Source organism: Nilaparvata lugens, chromosome 4 (assembly GCF_014356525.2).
Source record: "Nilaparvata lugens isolate BPH chromosome 4, ASM1435652v1, whole genome shotgun sequence".
NCBI lineage: Eukaryota > Metazoa > Arthropoda > Insecta > Hemiptera > Delphacidae > Nilaparvata > Nilaparvata lugens.
Window position 1 is genome coordinate 68120406 of NC_052507.1, and position 21733 is coordinate 68142138.

General features: G+C 33.2%; 1 protein-coding gene across 1 annotated transcript in view; it reads right to left on the reverse strand.

Annotated features, from left to right (window-relative positions):
* Window positions 1-2466: 2466 nt before the first annotated feature.
* Window positions 2467-21733, reverse strand: part of LOC111043643 (sodium/potassium-transporting ATPase subunit alpha) — a 265322-nt gene continuing 246055 nt past the window's right edge. Inside the window, 5 exon segments of the mRNA XM_039426295.1 lie at window positions 2467-5595; window positions 6559-6660; window positions 7691-7821; window positions 10041-10215; window positions 19590-19684. Of these exon segments, the coding sequence (XP_039282229.1) occupies window positions 5475-5595; window positions 6559-6660; window positions 7691-7821; window positions 10041-10215; window positions 19590-19684 (624 nt within the window). The 3' untranslated portion in view covers window positions 2467-5474.

Below are 21733 nucleotides of genomic sequence, written 5' to 3' on the forward strand. Positions count from 1 at the left end.
TATCAAGTCACCAGAATGGAAAAAAATAATTATAATTTTTACTTCTTTAGATAGGAGATTGAGGTTGTTATCTTTGGGGTAATCCATTTCAAAGTTGGTAGAAATTAAATTTTTTGGATAAATTCCTCAAGATATTGTAAATATCTTATATGTCAATAAGCGAGAATATATCCACCTTAATTCAATGATTTTATTTCTTACCAATCCTGAAATGGACAAATGGATCACCCCAAATCCAATGTGATGAGATGTTTATCAGGATCGTTGGAATAATATGCTGAGAAACGTGTTTTGCAAGTTGAAAGTGTAAAAATGAGCTTGGTTATGTAGAGAATTTATCAAGACCATCAATTTAAGAATAATATTTGAAGAGCAGTTTAAGAAAACAGTTTAAGAAGAATACTTTATCAAGAAAAAAGAAGAACAGTTTGAAGAGTATTCAATTTTGAAGGAACATTGTTACGTGACTCAATTATTTAAGATATAGGTACCCAAGTATTAGAAATCTATTTTTCACCAAATTAGCTTTACCACAAGCAATTTTAGTGTGCTTTGACACCTTCCAATTCTTATTTAAGATTATTTTTCTTGACTATTCTCATTTAGTGAATTTATTATTCACTTAGGTAGGCCTATGTAGGTCTATCTATTCAGAATCAAATTGAATGAAATAATGTGTTATTATGATAGAGAATACATATTACTCCCTCAGAGATCAAAACTTCCTGAGATCTTACTTGACAAATTTTCAATTTATGATTCAATTGAAATTAGGCTACATATTTTTTTAAAGTACAAACCGTTTGCAGTAGCTATCGTGAAAAAGGATTCATTCTCGAGATATTACTTCAATAGAAAAATAGAACGAGGGGGAATTATATTGATAAAATCAAGGAAAAGGAATAATTTATTCCATTGAACGCTATCAGAAAAGTGCCGGCCAGGTTGGCCGATTGGACTGAAACCGGGACACACAATAAAGCGTTCAGATCACACTCCGATCCGATCATGGATAAGAACGGCCTTGAATGGTGCATGCCACACATGACCGTCATGTGATCTGCCCCACCAGCATCCCTCCACCACACATACATATCGGACATGATTAGGATCGGAACGCTGAATGACAGGTGTATCCCCGGCTTTAGTCTGCTAGCTATGTCTGGTCATGGGTTCAAATCCCACTGGTAGGCATGGACATTTGACTATTTCATCAATCACCAACGCACTCATTAGGGGCCGTTTGCACAGTCAAAGCTTAAACTGAATTTAATCAGCTGGTGGCTTAAACTCAAAATGTAACACATTATAACAAACGAGACTTGATACGGATTTAATCCAGTTTAAAATAAAATTTAGTTTAAACTGTCACTGTGCAAACGGCCCTAAGAATATTATGGGTATGGTAATTATCCGTATACACAAGCAAAAACCGGTACTTATAAGTGGGTATAATCCGCAATAAAAAATAGGCCTATAAGGGTGGCCACTAACAACAGGACAAGTGTGTTGAACATGTGTGTACACACATGTCGTCTTACATTGTTGTGTCATCACAGCGAAAGGCTTCAAACAAGTTTTTGTATCTTTGATTTATTGTTGTTCATTTTATATTCTCTGCTCCATTTTAGGTTCAATTATCTTTGTGTCATTATGATTTGTAATTTCAGTGGTTTATTTGTAGTTATTGATGGTTTAGGCCCGCCGCAAAGTAGACCCACGTTAATCCACGAAAAGCAACCCACGCCGTGGGATGTTTTGTAAACCATTGCTATAGAATTATTCATAATCAATCAGCTGTCAAGTGGATTATTCATTGCATGTATTATTATCATTACACAGATGTCTGGAGAAGCCTAGCAATGGTTTACAAAACATCCCACAGCGTGGGTTGCTTTTCGTGGATTAGCGTGGGTCTACTTTGCGGCGGGCCTTAATGTTGGAAGCTGCTACCAAACAGCTGTTTTTGTTCAGCCTCTCGCTGATGACACAACATGCAGACGAGCATGTGTGTACACACAACATGTTCAACACACTTGCCCTGTCGTTAGTGGCCACCCAAATGAAATAAAGCCACAATAATAAGATGGTATTTTCACTTTGTACGGTATTATTCACACAGAAGTCAATGCTCATGGCATCATCTTCAGTTGAAGGCCCAAGTAGTTCAGTTTTAGGTAAGTTGATTTTTGACATTACCGTTAATATTTCTCTGTGAGGACTCATAAGTAATCTCATTTTGAGGATTGACATGGTCGATGAAAGATTTCCGAATAGGAAAACTGTTTACTTGGCTTTTGCTTTTGCATGTCAGAACATGTTTGTGTTATGTAATTTGATTTGATTATACGTCACCGTATGATTTTCAAGAATGCGATATTTTGCATATTTTGGTAGGTTAGAATTACATCAGTTATGTGAGTGTAATGTGTGAATGTTTCGAATATTAATCAACAACAACTATGATATTATTAAAAAAAGTTTATTCTGTTTGACTCTTATCACTGTCTACAAAAGCAATAATTCAATAACTTATCAAATAAAAAAGAGAAAAATAACATTTCAACCCTTTTTTAATATCTTTTAAAATTGGATATTAGCGATCCACAAAAATTGCATCACCAATTTTTACATAATGCATCTGTACAATTATTTTCCTAACAATCTCATTCATCAATAATTATTATATAATTTCAAACAGGAAAACAATCAAAAGTTGACACTGTCACAAAATTTACATGTGGACAAAAGTAAAGAAAGGAAATCAAAACTTAACAATAACGAACCGATCATGTTTTGAGAAATAATGTGTACGCTCGATTTACTTTAAAGAGTATAAAAATATTACTTTGTATATTAGAGATTTACACTAAATCTTTGTTCCACTTTGATAAACCAATAAATAATTTTCAATTTGATACAATTTCAATAGATCCCAATATAATATTATAAATGTAACAATAATTTATAATATTATTCAGGTAATGGAATTTAATTTTATTCGAGTTACGTTAGTTTTAATTTTCACAATGCATAGTTTTCTTTAAAATAAAATTTCTCAATATTTTAAAACATTAACAACATTGAACAATTCAACATTTACTATCCATTAATAATAATTAGCATAGTTAGTGTGTCGGTATTTCTTTAATGAGAATTGAATGAATAACTAGAGTCTTGCTTTGAATTAGTAATATTCACGGATTACTAGTTGACAGGTTGTTTTCATTAAGTGAAATAAATTGAAACGACTAACCAAATTGTCAAATGTAAATTTTTAATACAGTATTCATCATCGTTTATTAAATGGCATCATGTTGGAAATGATAATAACTAGTACATCATCACCATTCACGCGAACATTAAATACAATATTGGCAGTTTATTTAATTCACTTCACCCTATAGACAAACCAAACAGTAATTACAATATTTTCTTCTAGAGTTAAAAACAGAGTTTGGTTATTGTCAATAATAAAATATTTCATAAACAACAAATAACAAAACTTTAGTTTCCCTTCATTTTTTTAAATTTAATAACATAATCAATAAATAAAAGAAATGAACTAGCTATAAAGAACTGCATGTAATCATACACATAACAATCAAGAAAGCCCTCTTGAAATCCATCCAAACCATCGATCGATGAAAAAATTTCAATATTATTAAATCTTTGATTACTACATTTGTATAATGAATATCAACTTTTATACATATCTAGGTTTTATCAATCAACTCGTTTTAAATGTTTCCAGTTCAACATGCGGTATTATAGTGTTTTGACTACGTGTTTGGATGCCGTTGCTAGTGAGGGCGTGGCTAGCCCAATGTAGCTGCCCCATTGGCCGACAATTGAAGCAAGCAACCCGCAACTGCAAACCAATCGACTCAAGACTCTCTGCTTTGCTCTGCTCTGCTCAGTTAACGCACAATCCAATCCTCTTTAAGTATTTACATTATCGATTATTGATCAATTGATATAAACAGTGGTTCTCTCCTACTAGTGTAACAGATCTCTACACATTCCTCTTTTAAAAGAACAATTAATAATACTTAATATTTTATTTATATATATAACAACATGGTAAAACTAACCTAAATATACATCTAAGTTTCCTATATACTGTAATAAATTTGTTTCATTCAAGCAATTGGGTTTATCATATTTCTCTATTCATCTGATAAATTTATAATTTAATCTCCAACAGTTTACACTTGTAAATATAGTCTAAGTTTTGAAGAATAGGCCGGGCCGCCGACCGTATCTGCTTTCAATAAAACGATTCGTTAAACTTTTGTTTACATCAAACTGTTAACAAGCAACAGAGAAAGCGCTAAACTGTGATAGTTAGTGTTTAGTAATGCACACGAGCGTAGCGCGCCGTGGAAGAATGGCGAGCGGCTGGCCACCACTTGACGAGGTTACTCGCCACCACTTGACCAAGATACTCGCGCTCATCCGCCGGAATGCTAGAGAGAGAGGGAGAGATAGAGAGAGAAAGAGAGAGAGGAGCCCCGCCGCACGTCGGTCCCCCACGGAGCGGCGCCGCGGCGGCCCGAGAGGAACCTCAAGACTTGAGCACTAGAAGGGAGAACCTCTCGGGCCGATCAACACTTGCATATTATAACATCTTTAAAAACATTACACTTCTCAAATAACTAATTTTTAAAACATTAACTTCTATATATTTATAAATTAACTTGATTTTATTATTAGTTTTATTGATTAATAATATGTAAACCTTTCTACATATCGTTTTTCAATTTTTTTATTGTAATCCTCGTAAATTGTAAGAAAGTCATTAATTTGTCAAGCGACAGGGCGGGCCGAGTCAGCGACGATTGACCAACACAAGCATTCGACGAATGGCGTCGAATTGTCATTCAACTCAACAGCTATCGAGACAGAGACAACATTACCTGCTACAGAATACTAATAACCGGATTCAAGATTATGAAGAAGCTAGAGCTTTGCTGTCCGTGTGTGTTTGTGTCTGTGTATATGTGTATGTGTGTTTTTGTGTATCTGCACTGGTGAGAAAATGATGATGATGATGATGATAATGATGATGAATAGGCGGCGACATGTTGTATTTACTTGAAATAATAATATGAGCCTACAATGAACAACGCAAAATGAGACGATGCGATGATACTGAAACAGCCTAAAAAGAGAAATAAATGCTCTGCTGCAGGAGAGTGGGGTGTTGCACTAGCACTTCATTTCATTATATAATTATAATTATTATTATTGTAATAATAATAATGCACTACACGCTGGTAGTCTCTCTAGTTCCTAATACTTGATCGTCTTAATTCAACTTCTGCACTTGTTGCACTCGATGCGCGAACACTCTTTCCTTGTGGCGTACGTTCTACTTCTGCTCTTTCCCGATCTTTGTTTAGTGAATTGTTGATTGTGGGTGGGGAGACCACAAGCTGCTGCTACAGTCGCCGCAATGCACTGCATGCTGCTTAGTAGTATGTCTCCTGTTCCAGCCAGCCGCCTGGATTTCTGCGCAGGTAGAAGCGACGCACCTCGTCGTACACGAAAATGGCAATCATGAATGGAATAGCCGGCAACCACCACACAAATCTAAAAACAAAACAAACATACATGAATGGAATAGCTGGCAACTACCATACAAATTTAAAAAACAAGCACTATCATGAATGAAATGTGTTACAAATAGGTAACACCATCACTCAATGTAACTCTATAGAATCTAGGGCGAAGAACCGCCACTGCTCAAAATGCTAATGGGGGTTCGCTAATTCCCACAGGTTCATAGCAACACTAAAGCACCATTCATCACGACCTTGTATAAATACATGATCCAGTAACTAAATAATTAAATTTACAATATTAGACTATCAATTTTCACTCTAGCTCTGGAACTACCGTTCATCCAAGATCTTCAAGGATTCAGGCAGAACATTGAACAATTGAGCTCTCGATTGCATCTTTCTTTAAACTTCTGTTGTTGATACTGTACCAGAAAGTATAATATCATCATGTCCAAATAAATGCACAACATTCACAAACAATAAAACATCTTCAGCCTATTCCTATCTTCAGGATAAGAATTCCATGAGCCATTAAACGTTTATGTAAATGCAAGAGGCTTTGTCAAGATGATTGAACAAAACATTAAAATCAAGTCACAAGTGGCAAGATATGGATGAAATTCTGAATCTAAATACCTCATTCAGGAGTAGATCGTTAATGAAATTCGGCTCGGCTGAAATAAGCCTGTTAAAACTGTTTTCACTGTTAACACATGAACATGTTAGATAGAGATAACAGAGTAATGAGAATAGGCTTTTCTTGTCTTCAATTACTAATGTACTTGTGGAAGCATGTCCCTATACAATGGAGGAATCTTGTGGTGCCTTCACACTTTGAGTTGATACAGATGCATACACTTTGCATAGAAAAATGTTCATGACATGTTACATGCCACTTGAGCTCTGCTCAGATTTGTGGCTTCACGTAACAAATGACAATAATAATAATAATAATAATAATAATAATAAAATAATAATAATAATAGCTTACTTGAGAGGATACATGCGAAGACCTTTGTCCATTCCGGGAGTGTACGACAAGAAAGCTGCCAGAGCTGTTTCGAATACTAGACCAAAGTTCAATGCCCAGTTCCTAAAAAACACAAATATTTTTTATTTTTAATTTGAAAAAAAAACAATAAAAATTATATTTAAAAATTTCAAATTCACAACTCTTCTATAATAGTTGTGACTGGATAGATTTTCCTCTTTGACTGCTTCAATTATAAGTAGATAATACCATTTGCTGGTAGGGCTGACAACTTGTAAACATCAAAAAGTTGTGTTGAAACAGCTTGTACACTGAAGAATGTGGAGGCTATATAATTTTATAAACACAGTATTCAGAGATTTGCTAGGAAGCACAGCAATGCTCTTGAATTTCAAGTCATAAGGAATAACTTATCATTCATTATCTTGTCATCATCATCATCATCCATCATGGACTAGGCTTGTCAAGCCTGTTCCGGTATCCACCGCTTCCTCGGTCTTCCGACGTCTCTTTTCCCATCCAACTGCAACTTCCAAGCTTGTAGTGGGAGACAAGTTGGTGATTTGTCCACTTCAATCTGTATTTTATTTTTTATGATTTCTGTCATTATATTATTAGTATCAAAATTTATATTCATTTAGTTATCTAAAAAATATTTTAATAGAAAGCCCATCATCCATTATTTTGTTCAGAATTTCCATTCATTAAATTAATTATCAAAGAATTGATTCTAACTCTTTGAGATACTTGAAAGCATGGCTAAATAAACGGCTCTACTAAATAAAAGAAATTCATTTCAAGTTATTTGATACTAAATACGAAATTTTTACTACATGGAATCTGCATGGATATTTCAGTTTATATTAGTGATCATAAATCTATATCCCCTTTCACTCTATGTACTCTGATTCACTTCATTCTGTCAGTATTCCATATCAACAAGATCAGTGTTTCATATTCAACCAATAATGACAGTATCCTTTGTCACATCCAATTGTGAGGTAATTTTAAAGTTAAACTACGATGTTAACAGCATTGTCTACAACATTATGAAACTATTTGATATTACACAAATTATTGTGTAAATCACAGAAATGACTGAGTGAATAGAATGTCATGATCATAGGCCTACCTCATTCCCTGGTGGATGATCGAGTTTCGTCGTGTTTTACAGATGATCAGATCGGCCCATTGTACAACGACAATCGATACGAAGAAGGCTGTGTGGCAGGTGAATTCCAAAGCCTTTCTGTCTCGGTAGGTCTGTAACACGAATACACAATATTACTCTCCAACAATACAACTCAAAAATGAATATTAACAACAGTCTTTGAATAACATTTTTGTAAAATATCCAACATACTCAAAAAATGAAAATTACTAGGTCCATGAGCAATGAACCGGAACAATTCATGTTGAATAACGTAATCACAATACCAAGGTATATGAAGAACGTAGGAAGCCATGGAATTTTGAGGAACGATAGAAAACGATAGTGTAGTATAATGTTATTGGAGATAGATCTCTGACTGAATTTATATGATAAGGTAACTGAGGTGTCCTGTCTGAAATGTCATATCCATTTACTGAATTATCAATCTTGAAACTTGTGTAATACAGGAAAGTCCCTCTTTAGGGACTAATGAAAATTAACATGTAAAAGACCATTCAAGAGGTGAGTTGCAGATTTTCTAGACCGAACAACAACACTGAAAAGTTGGTCAAGGTTGAGTGATAGACAGGACTTCGAAGTCCTACTCATGAAAGATGTTTTCATTTCATTTATTTCTTTCATTGCAACAATTATTCTACTCTTCAGTAGTGAGGAGTGTAGCCTTGTATCAGATACTATAATCCAGATCCTTAATTACCTAGTTAAATAAAACACTGAAAAACTTGAATAATGACACGGTGAATAAACCGTATGGTGAAAAACGTGTGTGAAAAAATAGTCTCAACTACATAATAGTTATTTGTGCAACTAGTGCGCAAAGTGACAGTTTGCTGCATCGAAAGAAACGTTTACGCCCGAGCCGTAGGCGAGGGCGGAATTGTTTCTTGAGTGCAGCAAACGAACTTTGCGCACGTATTTCACATTAAATTTTTCCTACAGTTACCATTGAATATGAAAAGTGGGTAATTATGGGTAAATTTGCCTGAATAATGTAGTAGTGTTTGAATGGCGGGGGGCAGCTGTGTGGTGTGTGCTGTGGTGGCACTGTGCTGTCGTTGTCCTTGGTTATAATATCTACTTAATAATTAGCACGTTGTGCTTCGTTGCACCTCTGCTCACTATAGCAGCCACAGCAGTCACTGTTACCAACTTAATTTTGATTTTGCTGCACTGGTGCTCCATATAACCTACTAACTATTTTGCGTTGTCATGCTGCAAATCTGGAGTACGCAAAGTACTCACTTTGCGCACTAGTGCGGAAAAGTGATTCTTTGCAGCCTGCAATCAGTGCACAAATGGTCACTTTTCAGGGTATCTGTAGGAAAATATAATATTTCGTTTTGAAATCTTGAAATTGTTGACCAGAGTATTATATTATTATTGTATGACATTTTGTTCAATTGATAACTGTGATTGTGTTTTGTGCAATCTATGACAAGCAATACAACTGAAATAAAGTATCTTGTCTGCATAAATGTATATGTATACTATAAATTTGTGCTGTTTTTCTGTTAATTGCATTGAATTAAAATATCTTGTATGCACAAACGTATACTATAAATTTGTACCGTTTTCTGTTGCCAAGGCCCTTATGAAGATACTCGGTTTAAACCAAGGTATCTAGAGTACATTCTAGGTACATTGGTTTAAACGAAGAAATGTCAGCTGTTTGTCTGAACCACATAATGAAACACATTAGGGGCCGTTTACACAGTCAAAGCTTAAACTGAATTCAATCAGCTGGTGGCTTAAACTAAAAATGAACCACATTATAACGAACGAGACTTGATATTGATTTAATCCAGTTTAAGATGAAATTTAGTTTAAACTGATACTGTGCAAACGGCACTTAGGGCAGCAAACTAAATTTCATCTTAAACTGGATTAAATCTATACTAGTAGTTCTGTGAACAGTAGACCTCGCGCTCAGTAAGTTACATTGATCTGTTGTTATGTTTTCTCAAAAATTAATAAATAATTTATCAATTTAAAATGTCTAGAAAAAATCCCAAATAAACATAGAGCTTTTTGTCCTATCATGCCGTGACGTGTCGTCCCGGAATGTGAGTGTGAGCGCTGTTATCAGGTCTGGCTGCAACTGTTTACAACGTTGATGGAAAGATACAATTTTTAAGATGTTCGATGTTTTTGAACGGGTAGTATTATAGTCAACTATCTACTAACGTTGATGGAAAGATACATTTTCAAGATGTTCGATGTTTTTGAACGGGTAGTATTATAGTCCACTAGACATATGGCCCTTGATGTGTTGGAAGGAAACAGTTTCGATTGAGTTTGGAGATCTTACCCATTCCTGTCCATAAGAGTCGGTGAGATCGTTGATGGCCTTTGAGTCCCACTGCTTACGCAGCCCAAACAGGTGCATCGGCAGGAATCCGTTCTCAGCCATGATCACGAAGTACACAAAGAAGCCAGCTGCCGCCTGAATCATACCAATCTGTCCGTATGCCATTGAGATCAACCTGTCAACATCAAACTAGCATTAGCCAATTTCGCATGCAACTCGATTGCAGTCTATTCTAATTATGCTAAATCCAATATTTTCCCTTTTCGACCTTTATCAAGTTCGTCTATCTTCAATGTAATTTTATTGGAAGATTGAAGTAAATCTGTTAATTTATAATATTCATTAGCATTTGTATAACTGCAATCTCTCATTTATTATCATTTTTAATGTAATTTATAGAAAGAATAGAGTAAATATGTTAATTTATAATTATTATAATAATCATTAGCATTTGTATAACTGTAATCTCTCATTTATTATCATTTTTAATGTAATTTATTGAAAAAATAAAGTAAACTCGTTGATTTACAATTATTTTAATATTCATAAGCATTTTATAAATGCAATCTATCATTTATTCCCATTTTTGTTGTAATTTTTTTAAAGAATGATTTGATTATAAGATATTACTATCGAAACTTGAAACCATCCAGTTCAAGAAGTCAACGAATGACCAATACCAATGAAACTGATATATTCATCATGAATTTATTCACTTGAGCCTCCACTGTGAATTCTAGAAGAAAATGTTTGTTCAGTATGTAATTCAACAATTTGTGCGCATCCATTTTCCAATACTACACAGTCAAGTCGAGTTTATACATGTCTTCTGAGGATCACAGCTTGAAAATTCAATCAATCACATTAATAATTCTAAGCTTTCATTCTTTTCCATGTTTTAGCAACTAGATGCATGGAATCGCCATTTAATAGACGACGAAATATTCAATTTAATGATTTTATGAGATTTTGATGATAAAATTACGTTCTAAATAAGCTAAATAGATTACAGTATTTATGAAAATAATTTATATAATTTTAAAAAATTTGAATGGTGAAATGTACAGCAAAATGTGCAGTGAAATGTAGAAATTGCAATGAACTTTCCTTTCATTCAACTATTTAGAAGCAACCTGTTTAAAATAGTTCGATTGATCCAACTGAAATAATACAGTACAAGATAATTCTTGCTCTTTGATTGAAACTGGATTTTTCAATGTCGAGTATTTCGTTAAAAGTTAATACTTCTAAGTAAGTTCACAAGTCGAATTAAATTACTCAAAACCATAAAGGTAAGCAACATGGAAGATTTTTCATTTTGGATTTGAGAGGCTTCCTTGTTCAAAAAATTTAGTTGCATTGGAATGTTAGCAATCAAAGCCTAGCAATTAACAGCTGTAAAATATCCTCACACAATGTCAATACTTCAAACTTCCGTGTTAAATAGTGTTAGTGGTATCAAGCACACACATACAGAAGACATGTCGATTTTTACAAATAACAATATTTTACATTACCTTTTGATTAAAATCTTAAACAATGATAACATATTCCTTATTTATTACCAATGAAACGATTTTATTGCAAAGGATTTCATTAAAATTTAGTAGAAATAAACCTAATTGACAGTTTCAAATCCATTGTCAGCATTTAGTATTTTACTGATGTATGAAAATAATAGTACTTAGTTTAGGAGAGATTTAGAAAGTTTTCCAAGATAACTTTTAAAGAAGTATTTTGTTTACTTGTGTATTATTTTATGTTAGCAATACTTTGAAACTAGTTAAAATGAATTGATTAGTATTACAATAATTTATTCTGCAATACTGGGTGAATAATTCTGTTGTTGAATCATGAATTCAACTCATTTTTGAAATTAGTTCATAAAGGTAACGCACACTAGACCTGTCTGTTGAAGAAAAAGTAACTACATACTAGAATGATGATGTATGAGTGAGAAAAATAATCCATGAAAATGACGTATCAAATGCAATGACTCATCACAATTTGTATCCAATGAAATTGAATCATAATTTAAAAATAATGAATGCGCTCTCCTGCAATGAATAAATAATCTCCAAACTGTATCTAATAGGGTGGCCTATGAGACTGATTCAAACTCCACTATGAATTAGATATTAGCCAGTATTGATATGATCATACTTAATTTGTAAATATGACAATAAAATGAATCGCATTGATCAATGAATGATTAATGGGGAGGAAATAATGATAATCGTTGTAAAATATTCTAATATACGTTTGAAATAAGTGGATCATCTATAAAAGGAAATTTAATCTTGCATGATGTACACTTGGGTTAATCACATAATAATCTCCAAATTATCAATATAGGTTGAAACTTTTACAGAAAGCAATAGAGTTGATATTCTTTATTGGTTGATTTTATATACAAGTTTTCAAAAATATTCCAAGTACGAATAAAAGCTTCAGAATATTATGTAGCGTAATACGAAAATTTAATACGGTACTCAATTACTTTCAATATTCAGCCACATTAGAAAAAATTTACTGACCAATGAAGCATGGTAAACATTGAAAAGTTTATAAGTAGAGCAGAATAATATTGAAAATCAATTTTCAAATATTACGTTTCAATATAATCAGATTATTTATAAGAGTTTGAAAGCAATTAAATGTATTTGAATATTAGAAAGCGATAAGTTTAACAGAATAATCAAGTATTGATGCTCCAAGTAACAGAGCTTACTGCAAGCATCAACAAATTTTGTAGCAACTCTACTAAAATTATTACAAACCATTTTTTCGAGAATCTTACAATAGTAAAAAAGTAATAGAGAAATATATCAACTTTTAGCAATTCTGTATAGTTACAGGTTTGGTAAGAAAAGTTATTGATAACTGAGAAGGAAAATGTTGTACCGAACAGAAGTTCGAGTACTCACCTGAGTTTTCAATGTTAGTGAACCTTACTTATCTTCAACAAGTTAGGAGAAAGAGAAAAGTTGTGATAGAGATAGAGAGAATAGAGAATCGATCGATAGATGGAAAAATAAATACATATAAGATAGTGGTTACAGAGCAAGTACAAAATGAAGAAGTCTCGGGGTGTTTATACTGGAGATCATAGCATGCTAACTGAATCCAACTAAAGTAAAAACCATCACCATGACTGGCATTGGCACGACTTGACAACACCCATGCCCGAAAAACACCATAAGCTCCAACTCTTCCATAAACAACCAGGTAGGAGGTAAGAAATATGGGGGGGGGGGGGTAAAGAGAAGTCCAATAATATTATTCTTGCAAACACAGACCAGACACAATATCCAAATACTGAAAGAGTGAAAGTGAGCTGGGAGTGAGAGAGGAAACCTATAAGGAGGATGCTTTTTCTAACAAAGGAGGTATGGGTGTTGAAGGGCAAAAGGACAATACTAAGTTTATCTAGATTCAGGATTGATTGATATGACAGACACAATTTTCATCAAACTGAAACAGGTATCTTCTGGTAATGGAATTATTTCAATCAGCTATATACGACAAATTCCATGTTCATCCTAAATATTCCGTTCTCAAAGTCATTGTTGAACATAATTCAACAACTATGAGAAGACTACAATATCGATAAGTACACTGTACATATAGTTTCAAAATGAATTCCAAGTTTTTAAAAATCTCAACTATTTCTACTTAAAATAAAGTGATGTTGAGACATAATACAATTTTGTACTATAATATCACAAGAGACAAATAGTCTCTTTAAAACTTAGATGGAAAATAATTCAGGAGGATTAATAAAATTAAATCTACACGAACACATGGAGAGGTATTGCATATGAACATCTACTAAAAGAATTACTAATTTTAATGGCCCAAAGGTAAGCCCTGTTCTGGGGTTAGTGATCTCAGCTATCACAGTCAACTTATCAGTAATAAATGCTTCAAAAAATTGTCCCTACTGTGAACTTTTAATTTAAAACTCTAAAATCCTGATCAATATAAGATAAATATATGATTCATATACATGTCCCATATGACCAGGTGACACTACATAAACAAAGAAATGAACTAATAGCATTTCTATTCTATCACTAATAACTCACCATAACTGGGAAAGGTTATACGAAATGTATGATTTTCTACTAAGTGAGAGAAAGCAATAAATTCACAGAAGTTGAGAATAAACTATCAATAGTTAAGATTCTCATAATATATTTTTATTGATTACAGTAGATTCAATTCAAATCTGTCACCTTAAAGGTGCGTACAGATATACGCGCCGCGAACATGAGCAATTCACTTTTAATCAGCTGACTATATCTGTATTTTTACAGAAACGGTAAGATAGATATAAAAATCTTGGCATCAGCTGATTAAAAGTGAATTGCTCATGTTCGGGGCGCGTAAATCTGTACGCACCTTAGGAAAAAAACAACTAACACAATACTGGAGGAATTGTGATATTTTTAATACCATATAAAGAATGATAGTTAGAAGTTTCAGGGAAGTCTCGTATACCGTCAAAATTTATTATAGGAAGAGCATACGATCTCACCAAGCAGTTTATTTGTAAGTGGAGCTGTATTCGAGAACTAGTATCAAATTATAAAAGTTGATGGAGACATGACGTATGATCGAAAATCAATTGAATTAGCGCGGTGTAAGTAGATTAAAAGACTCTTGAACCTCTTCTTCAAGATGAAGTTGAGTTTTAATAAGTTTGAGTGTTTTCGAAATTATCAGTCTTTATGAAATACGTAAGTGGTAACAATTAATGTATGACTCTCATCTACGGAAATACAATAAATTGAAGTTGAGTGGATGAGATAGAGTTTTAGACGACAACTATAGCTCTAGAAAATCCTAAAATTGTCTAAATAAAGACGATTGGGAAAATTTTCTTTAACATCATGCTTGATGTGTAAAGCTTAAGATAATCGTAGTGTCAAGAATGTAGTAATTCAAGTTTTAGAAGTGTAGAAGACAATAATTATCATAGATATTAATTCATTATTCAGAAAAGAAGATGATACAACACCAGAATAACTAGAATACTCTAATAAGAAGACTGATGATGAACGAAAAGGGTGAGAGACTCATTCTTTGAGCTTAAAAATGTTTGAAAATCAGGAATAAGCTGCTCTTGAAGCTAATCCTTCCAGAATAGAAGTGGATTCATGCAGAATTTCCCACAAGCTATATTTGTAATGGATAAAATTAACAAGTGGTGATAGAGAACTTTTATTAATACTAAAAGAATTAATTGTATGTGATGGACATATTTAATACAAATACTTATCTTCAATAATGGAGAAGGATGATGTATATTATGATATAAGTTCTGAAAAACCAACTGACAAAAACAGTCGATGATTGGTAATTTTTGGTAGATTAAAATTGGAAAATGAGTGAATTTATCCGAAAATTGCAAGAAGTGATAGCAATGGTAGAATGTAAAGAGAATATGAAATTTCGTGATAAGAATAAAATGGTTTGTGAAGAGAACATGAAATATGACTCACCAAAGATATATTTGAACACACCTTTCAATGAAACTGCTCTAAGTGAATATGAACTATTGGTAGAATGAGAAAAAAATGTGATTATTAACAAGAATGAATGAAATAGTAAATAGAAAAGTAAATTTGATAAATAATGTGTTTTTAAGTACCGACAAGAAATAATAATCCAAATTATAAAAAATACAATAGTGAAATTATTTAATGATTAGAGAATTGATAATTATTAAAATTGCCTAGTTTGATAGCCGAAAGCATAATTAGCAAACTGAGAAAAATTTATATTTTTTAACCTTCTTCCTGTTGAAAAATTCAAAATATCTTGAAGCTTGAGACCGGTGTAAAACGTTTTTCCCATCTTTTAGCCAGACTGATTTTAAAATCATACACTTTATTATCCGCTGAGTACAAACAATAATATTATAAACAAAAATAATCTTTTGTTGAAATCAAATATTGATTAGGACGTGGATATTTTAATAATTATTCAAAGTCTGAGTAAATAGAGCATTGAACAACATAAATTTATATTTAATTTGGCGAGCTGTTAAGGCGTCAGTTAAATTTAGATTGACTCTATCTAAATACACAGTTGAGTGAGTGATTTTTTTATAATATAGCATCTTTCATGACAGAACTCTATCGTTGTAATAGAATTGATGTGAATTTCATCATTTTATCAACTTCAACTTTTCCTTTCCATGGAAAAAGCAAGTCCATGATTCTTTCTCTAAAGAGTTCATGAACACCCAACCCATCATGAAAATCATCAATTCTTTCTGGAATCCATTCCTTTGCAAACGATAGTTTTTTCACGATATAATTGAAACAAAACCTAACGATTTCCAGCTAAATATTTTCTCAACAGGAACAGCACACAGTATATTCTGGTCTTTGATCTCAACCCAAGCTTCAAGAAACTACAGCTTTCATATAAGCCTAGGTCAACCCAATCATTTCATAAGTATTTCGTTGATTTATTCTTGGTATTTTTTTCAATTAACACTTTCGTTACGTCATTCATATTTTGAATCGTGGATCAATAATTGGTTGGCTACATCCACTTAATGATGAATAATGAACATGAAATGAATATTGTTGATAACAGCCAAATTTGAAAGTCTTCTCAAGTTGAACCAGTTCCAATTTTCATTATGTTGCCAAAACAAAAAAATATATTGTATATTGTACATAAATAAATCAATTGCATTGATATACAAATAATTCAAGATATAAATCATAAAAAGATTCAATAATAAATCTTGAATTGATTATATTGACATATTATATCTGTTAATCCTAATTAGTCACCATATGAAACTAGATTCTTCAGTTTCTATATGAAACAATATTTCAGCAGTTCATGTAAAATAGAGAGATATATATTCAAGAATAGAATCATAACTCAAAAAGTACATAATTCATATTGCTACACAATCTTGCTAACTCAAGCTAGAATCAAGAATATATATTTTTTCTCCATACTTCAATTAGTTCTATTTCTATATGATTAGACAGACTATCTCTAAATCTGCGTACAGACTCACGCCACAGACATACGCCTTACACCTTTCATCACCTGCAGCTATGCTAATTATTATATCTGGATTTATAAAGATATGTATCTGTACAGATATAATAAGCATAGAATCAGTTAATGAAAAGCAGAATGCGTGCGTTAGTGGCGCGTACGTATGAACACAGCTCAAGAATTCCAAGCGAAACTTAGTATTGTACTCATTATTTTTGTATTTATACAAAATCCATTGTTATTGTAGTTTGATTTATGGGTCCACATGGGCAGAAATGTTTCAGTTGAGAAGACTTTCGAGAATGTGGTTGTGGATGTCTGTGGAGTGTCTGACACAAAAATGAGAAACGTGCTGGTGATGGTAGTGACTGGGCACTGAGCACAGCACGACACGACACAGCACAGCACAGCACACAGGTACCTTCGAATAAGAGGTAAGTGAGTGGCAAGTGGTGAGTGAGTGAGTGACCCACCTGTGGTTGACCAAGTTATCCCTGTACGGGTCTCTCGGCTGTCGTTTCATTATGTCCGACTCTGGCGATTCGTAAGCCAAAGATATCGCAGGCATCTGATCAATCAAACACGGCATTCACACCGCAGGATAGAGAGAACAAATTCAATTAATGTTATCGACAAGAGTGAGAAAGAAAGTAACAATTACATCCTATCATTTAGCCTGAATCTAGATCTGTGGAGAGAGAGAGAGAGAGAGCTCCCAGGCTTCCGTTAATGTGCGAGCCAGGAAAGCGAATAGTTGTTAAATGTGTGGCGAAATTCATGCGGTTAGTGTGAGAATCTAAACAAAGGAGAGAGAAATATGTGTGTGAGAGAGAAAGTCACTGAGGCTGGCCGTCGACAGTTCGCTCTCACTCTTGGCACTAGTTCAAAACGCACCTGGAGGAGGAGGATTATTCATAGCACCAGAAAATAGACAATAGTGTGAATTGGGAGCCAGAAGGATTTGGATAGGGTGAGAGGGGGGTGATCGGCTGCGAGAGTGGTTGAAGGGGGGGGGAGGGTGATGTGATTGATGAGTAATGAGGGATGACTGAGAGTGCGGCATGCTAGAGTCTGCCATGCTTTCATAACGTAAATAAAAATTCATCTCCTAGAAAAAATGAAAAAAAAATAGGAGCCGAGACACACTTACCTGTGACAGCGAGCACAAAGAAACACAGCTCATGCAAACTGAATGGAAGTAGAAGTAGAAGAAGTAGAGAAGAAGAGAAGAAGAAGAAGAAGAAGAGTATGTGGACATTGGCATTGGCATTCACCGGTCGAGTGGTTGATTGGAGTCAATTAAAGGAGGAAGCGGCAACAACGCCAAGCTAATACCAACGAGTACAATTTCCAAGCGTACCAACATACCAACAGTAGTAGAGATGGAAAGTTCTCCCCACCGTTTACAGTAATATTACAATATTCAACAGAGGAGATTTAGCGATTCGTGAGAGAGAGAGAGAGAGAGATCAACGATCAATCGATAATGATTAGTTGTTGTTGTTTGAGATTACCTTTCGTTCACGAGTTTATCTTTGAAAGGGTTTCGAGGTTGGCGCTTCATGATATCTGACTCCGCTTCCTCATAGGCCAGAGATATAGCAGGTACCTGACGTGACATTGCGTAAAACATTATGAAAGTGATTAATTTGTAACACATCAATTCATCCGTTCACAAACAAATAATAAGAAATTATATACAGATTAATAAGTCTGAAATAAAAAATAACGATAACGTAAATCGAAATAATAGTTAATAACTAAAACCGGCAGTCGTTTTGCTAGGCTAGTCTAGACCTAACGTCTGCAGGCGCTAAGCCTACGGGCTGACTGACGCAAGACAACTAACTAACTAGTCAACTAGATTCTGCATCTAAATGCGATTCTCTATGATTACAGTACAGTGGTCATCAAAACGTTTACGATGATGTGATTTACAACGATAATAATAATAATAAGATAAGAAGCGTTCACGGTGCAGGATCAATGAGATCATGAATGAATTTGGTGAGATGGATGCTGTGGCTACTCCTGAGGAGAGAATGAATGGGGTGCAAGTAGATAGAACAAAACACACACATATCAAGCAGCTCGGAGAAGGTGGGGGGGAGGTTGATGAGGGTGGCGGTGAGGGGAGGGTAGGGAGAAAAGGAGGGGAAGGTAAGAGTGGGGGAGAAGTCAGCGATTATTGTTAATCCGAGGAGACTCTCAGGTTGCAGGTAGGCAACCCATTTCTGTCTACAGTAACAGGCGAACACAGCCTAACAAACATTAGAAGGAACTCATTAAAACTACTAGATCAGTATTATCAAATCTACTACGCCAAAAACTAATATTACAAGAAGCTTTCATTAGTGAAAACAATTAGGGCCAGACTTGTCAAGTTATTTGCGGAGTCAGTGTGTATTAATTGTTTGAAATCGATCAATCTTCGTCCAATAAAACCTGCAAACAACACTAGTTTGAAACACTTGTTAGTGAACACAATACACACACACTTCCGCTTCTAAATACCTGGCGTTGACTAGTTTATCGTTCAAAGGATTTCTGGGAGGACGACTCATGATGTCGGATTCGGCCGATTCATAAGCCAGAGATATGGCTGGAACCTGGCCAATGCAATGTACATCAACAACTTTCAAATATTATCGTTAATTGGGATTGAGAGCAGGTACATTATCCGATAGATTATCATCTACTTTAGCAAGAATACAATAGAGAGACTAACTGAACCGCCTTTGTCAAGGCTTTTTATAAGATGTGCCAAGTGTAAACAAGTTTATCAAAGAACACACAGATAGAGTTCTAATAATAAAAACTAATTTATAATATATTTGAAACAAAAATTAAATTGTATATTTCAGTTCTATCAAATTTTAAATATTCACTTTTCCTTTATAGGGCCACTAAAATATAATAGAAATCATCAAACAAAGTACTTATATTTTATTAATTCAAAACATGTTTAGACTCGAATGCAAATCATCTAATTGAATATTTCATATCTATAATAGTTATACCCGAGAAAAAATAGTGCAAAACGTTTAAATGTTCATGACTAGCAATATTGCAGTGAATTGCTTCCTGGAAAGTAACTTCGATTTTCTAAAGTACAGTATTGAAATGAAAAATTCATTTCAAACTCATCTTACAATCAAATATAATTTCACTAATCTGCTCATTTATTTTTTTTTTATTATTCAAGTTTATAGAATAACTTTGTCTAAATCCAAATTCAACAAAGATATTGTACTATATTGGATGCATTAATTTTGAGGTATTAGTTAAATTTTGTTCAAAGCCGTTTCATTTCATTTAGGAGGTATATCAACAATATTTTTAATTCAGTTGATAGTTCAGACTACTTGAGGACGAAAAAACAATGCCATATACAATTTAATTTTTGAATCAACTTACACAATATATATTCAACTAACTGCATCAACATATCAAACATAGTGAAAGAAATAGAGAAAACTGTCAGGGTCTGATGCAAAAATTCATAAGAAAGTGCGAATAGAGAATATCAAATATAAATAATGGTAACAAATTATTCAATACATAGAATGAGAGCTGCAACAATGAACGAATAGCACAAGAAATTGACAATAGTTAAGATTTTAGATAGATTGATAGCAAATTTTAGAGGAATTCTTCTAATAATTCAAAAATAATTTTTATTCATGTACTTATTGATACTGGAGGAATATATTCCAAATAAAACAACTCACAAACTAGTAGATATCCTCTCTGAATGAAACAATCTCATAGACGTTTTTAAAGTTCAAACTTAAGAAAATATCCTAAATATTTAAGACCATGAACATCAAAAGTTGGTGCACAACGAGGTATCAGATACGATTATTTGATTTCGTCAAAAATCCTAGTTATCTAAAAAAGGCGGTTATCAATATTCAAAAGGAGAGAGAAATTCTTTCTAAGAATTGTAGAAAACCATTGATTATTATTGCAATGAAAATTCCTTGCTATCAATCAATCTGGAAATTCTAGCTACTCAAACAAATAATCACACACGCACACACAATCGAATAAAAATAATATAATAGTTGAAATATAGAAAATATCACATAACCCAGCAAAATACGAAGTGCCACTGTCTTGTGAATTCGAGGAAAAGATGTGAACTTTTTTAAACAGAAATGAGGGATTTGCTAAATTGTACAATTATACTTCTCCAGACTAATTTCATCAATTTACTGAACACGAATCAGTATATTATGAGTACATGATTCAGCAAATATTTTTATTAAAACTTGTTCCGGGACAGATCATTCAGAATTAAAAGTTAGTTTATCATAAAACTGATTTACTGGATGCTCTGATAAGATTATCTGACACATTTTCAATTGGAACATACCAAGTTATGAAAGAAGAACTAGAATTGTCTCTGACTGGATTGAAATTAATCACGAAAAAGTCTATCGGGTTTGAAAACTAATTTTATTATTATTATTATTATTATTATTATTATTATTATTATTATTATTATTATTATTATTATTATTATTATTATTATTATTATAAGTTTGAGAGAAGATTCTGCATTATTTCTTACAGAAAAAACTCGCGTATGTTAATTTTTTTAGTTTAAAGTTTCAAAGTTCAGACATTGAATTTCAAAAGATAATCATATTATC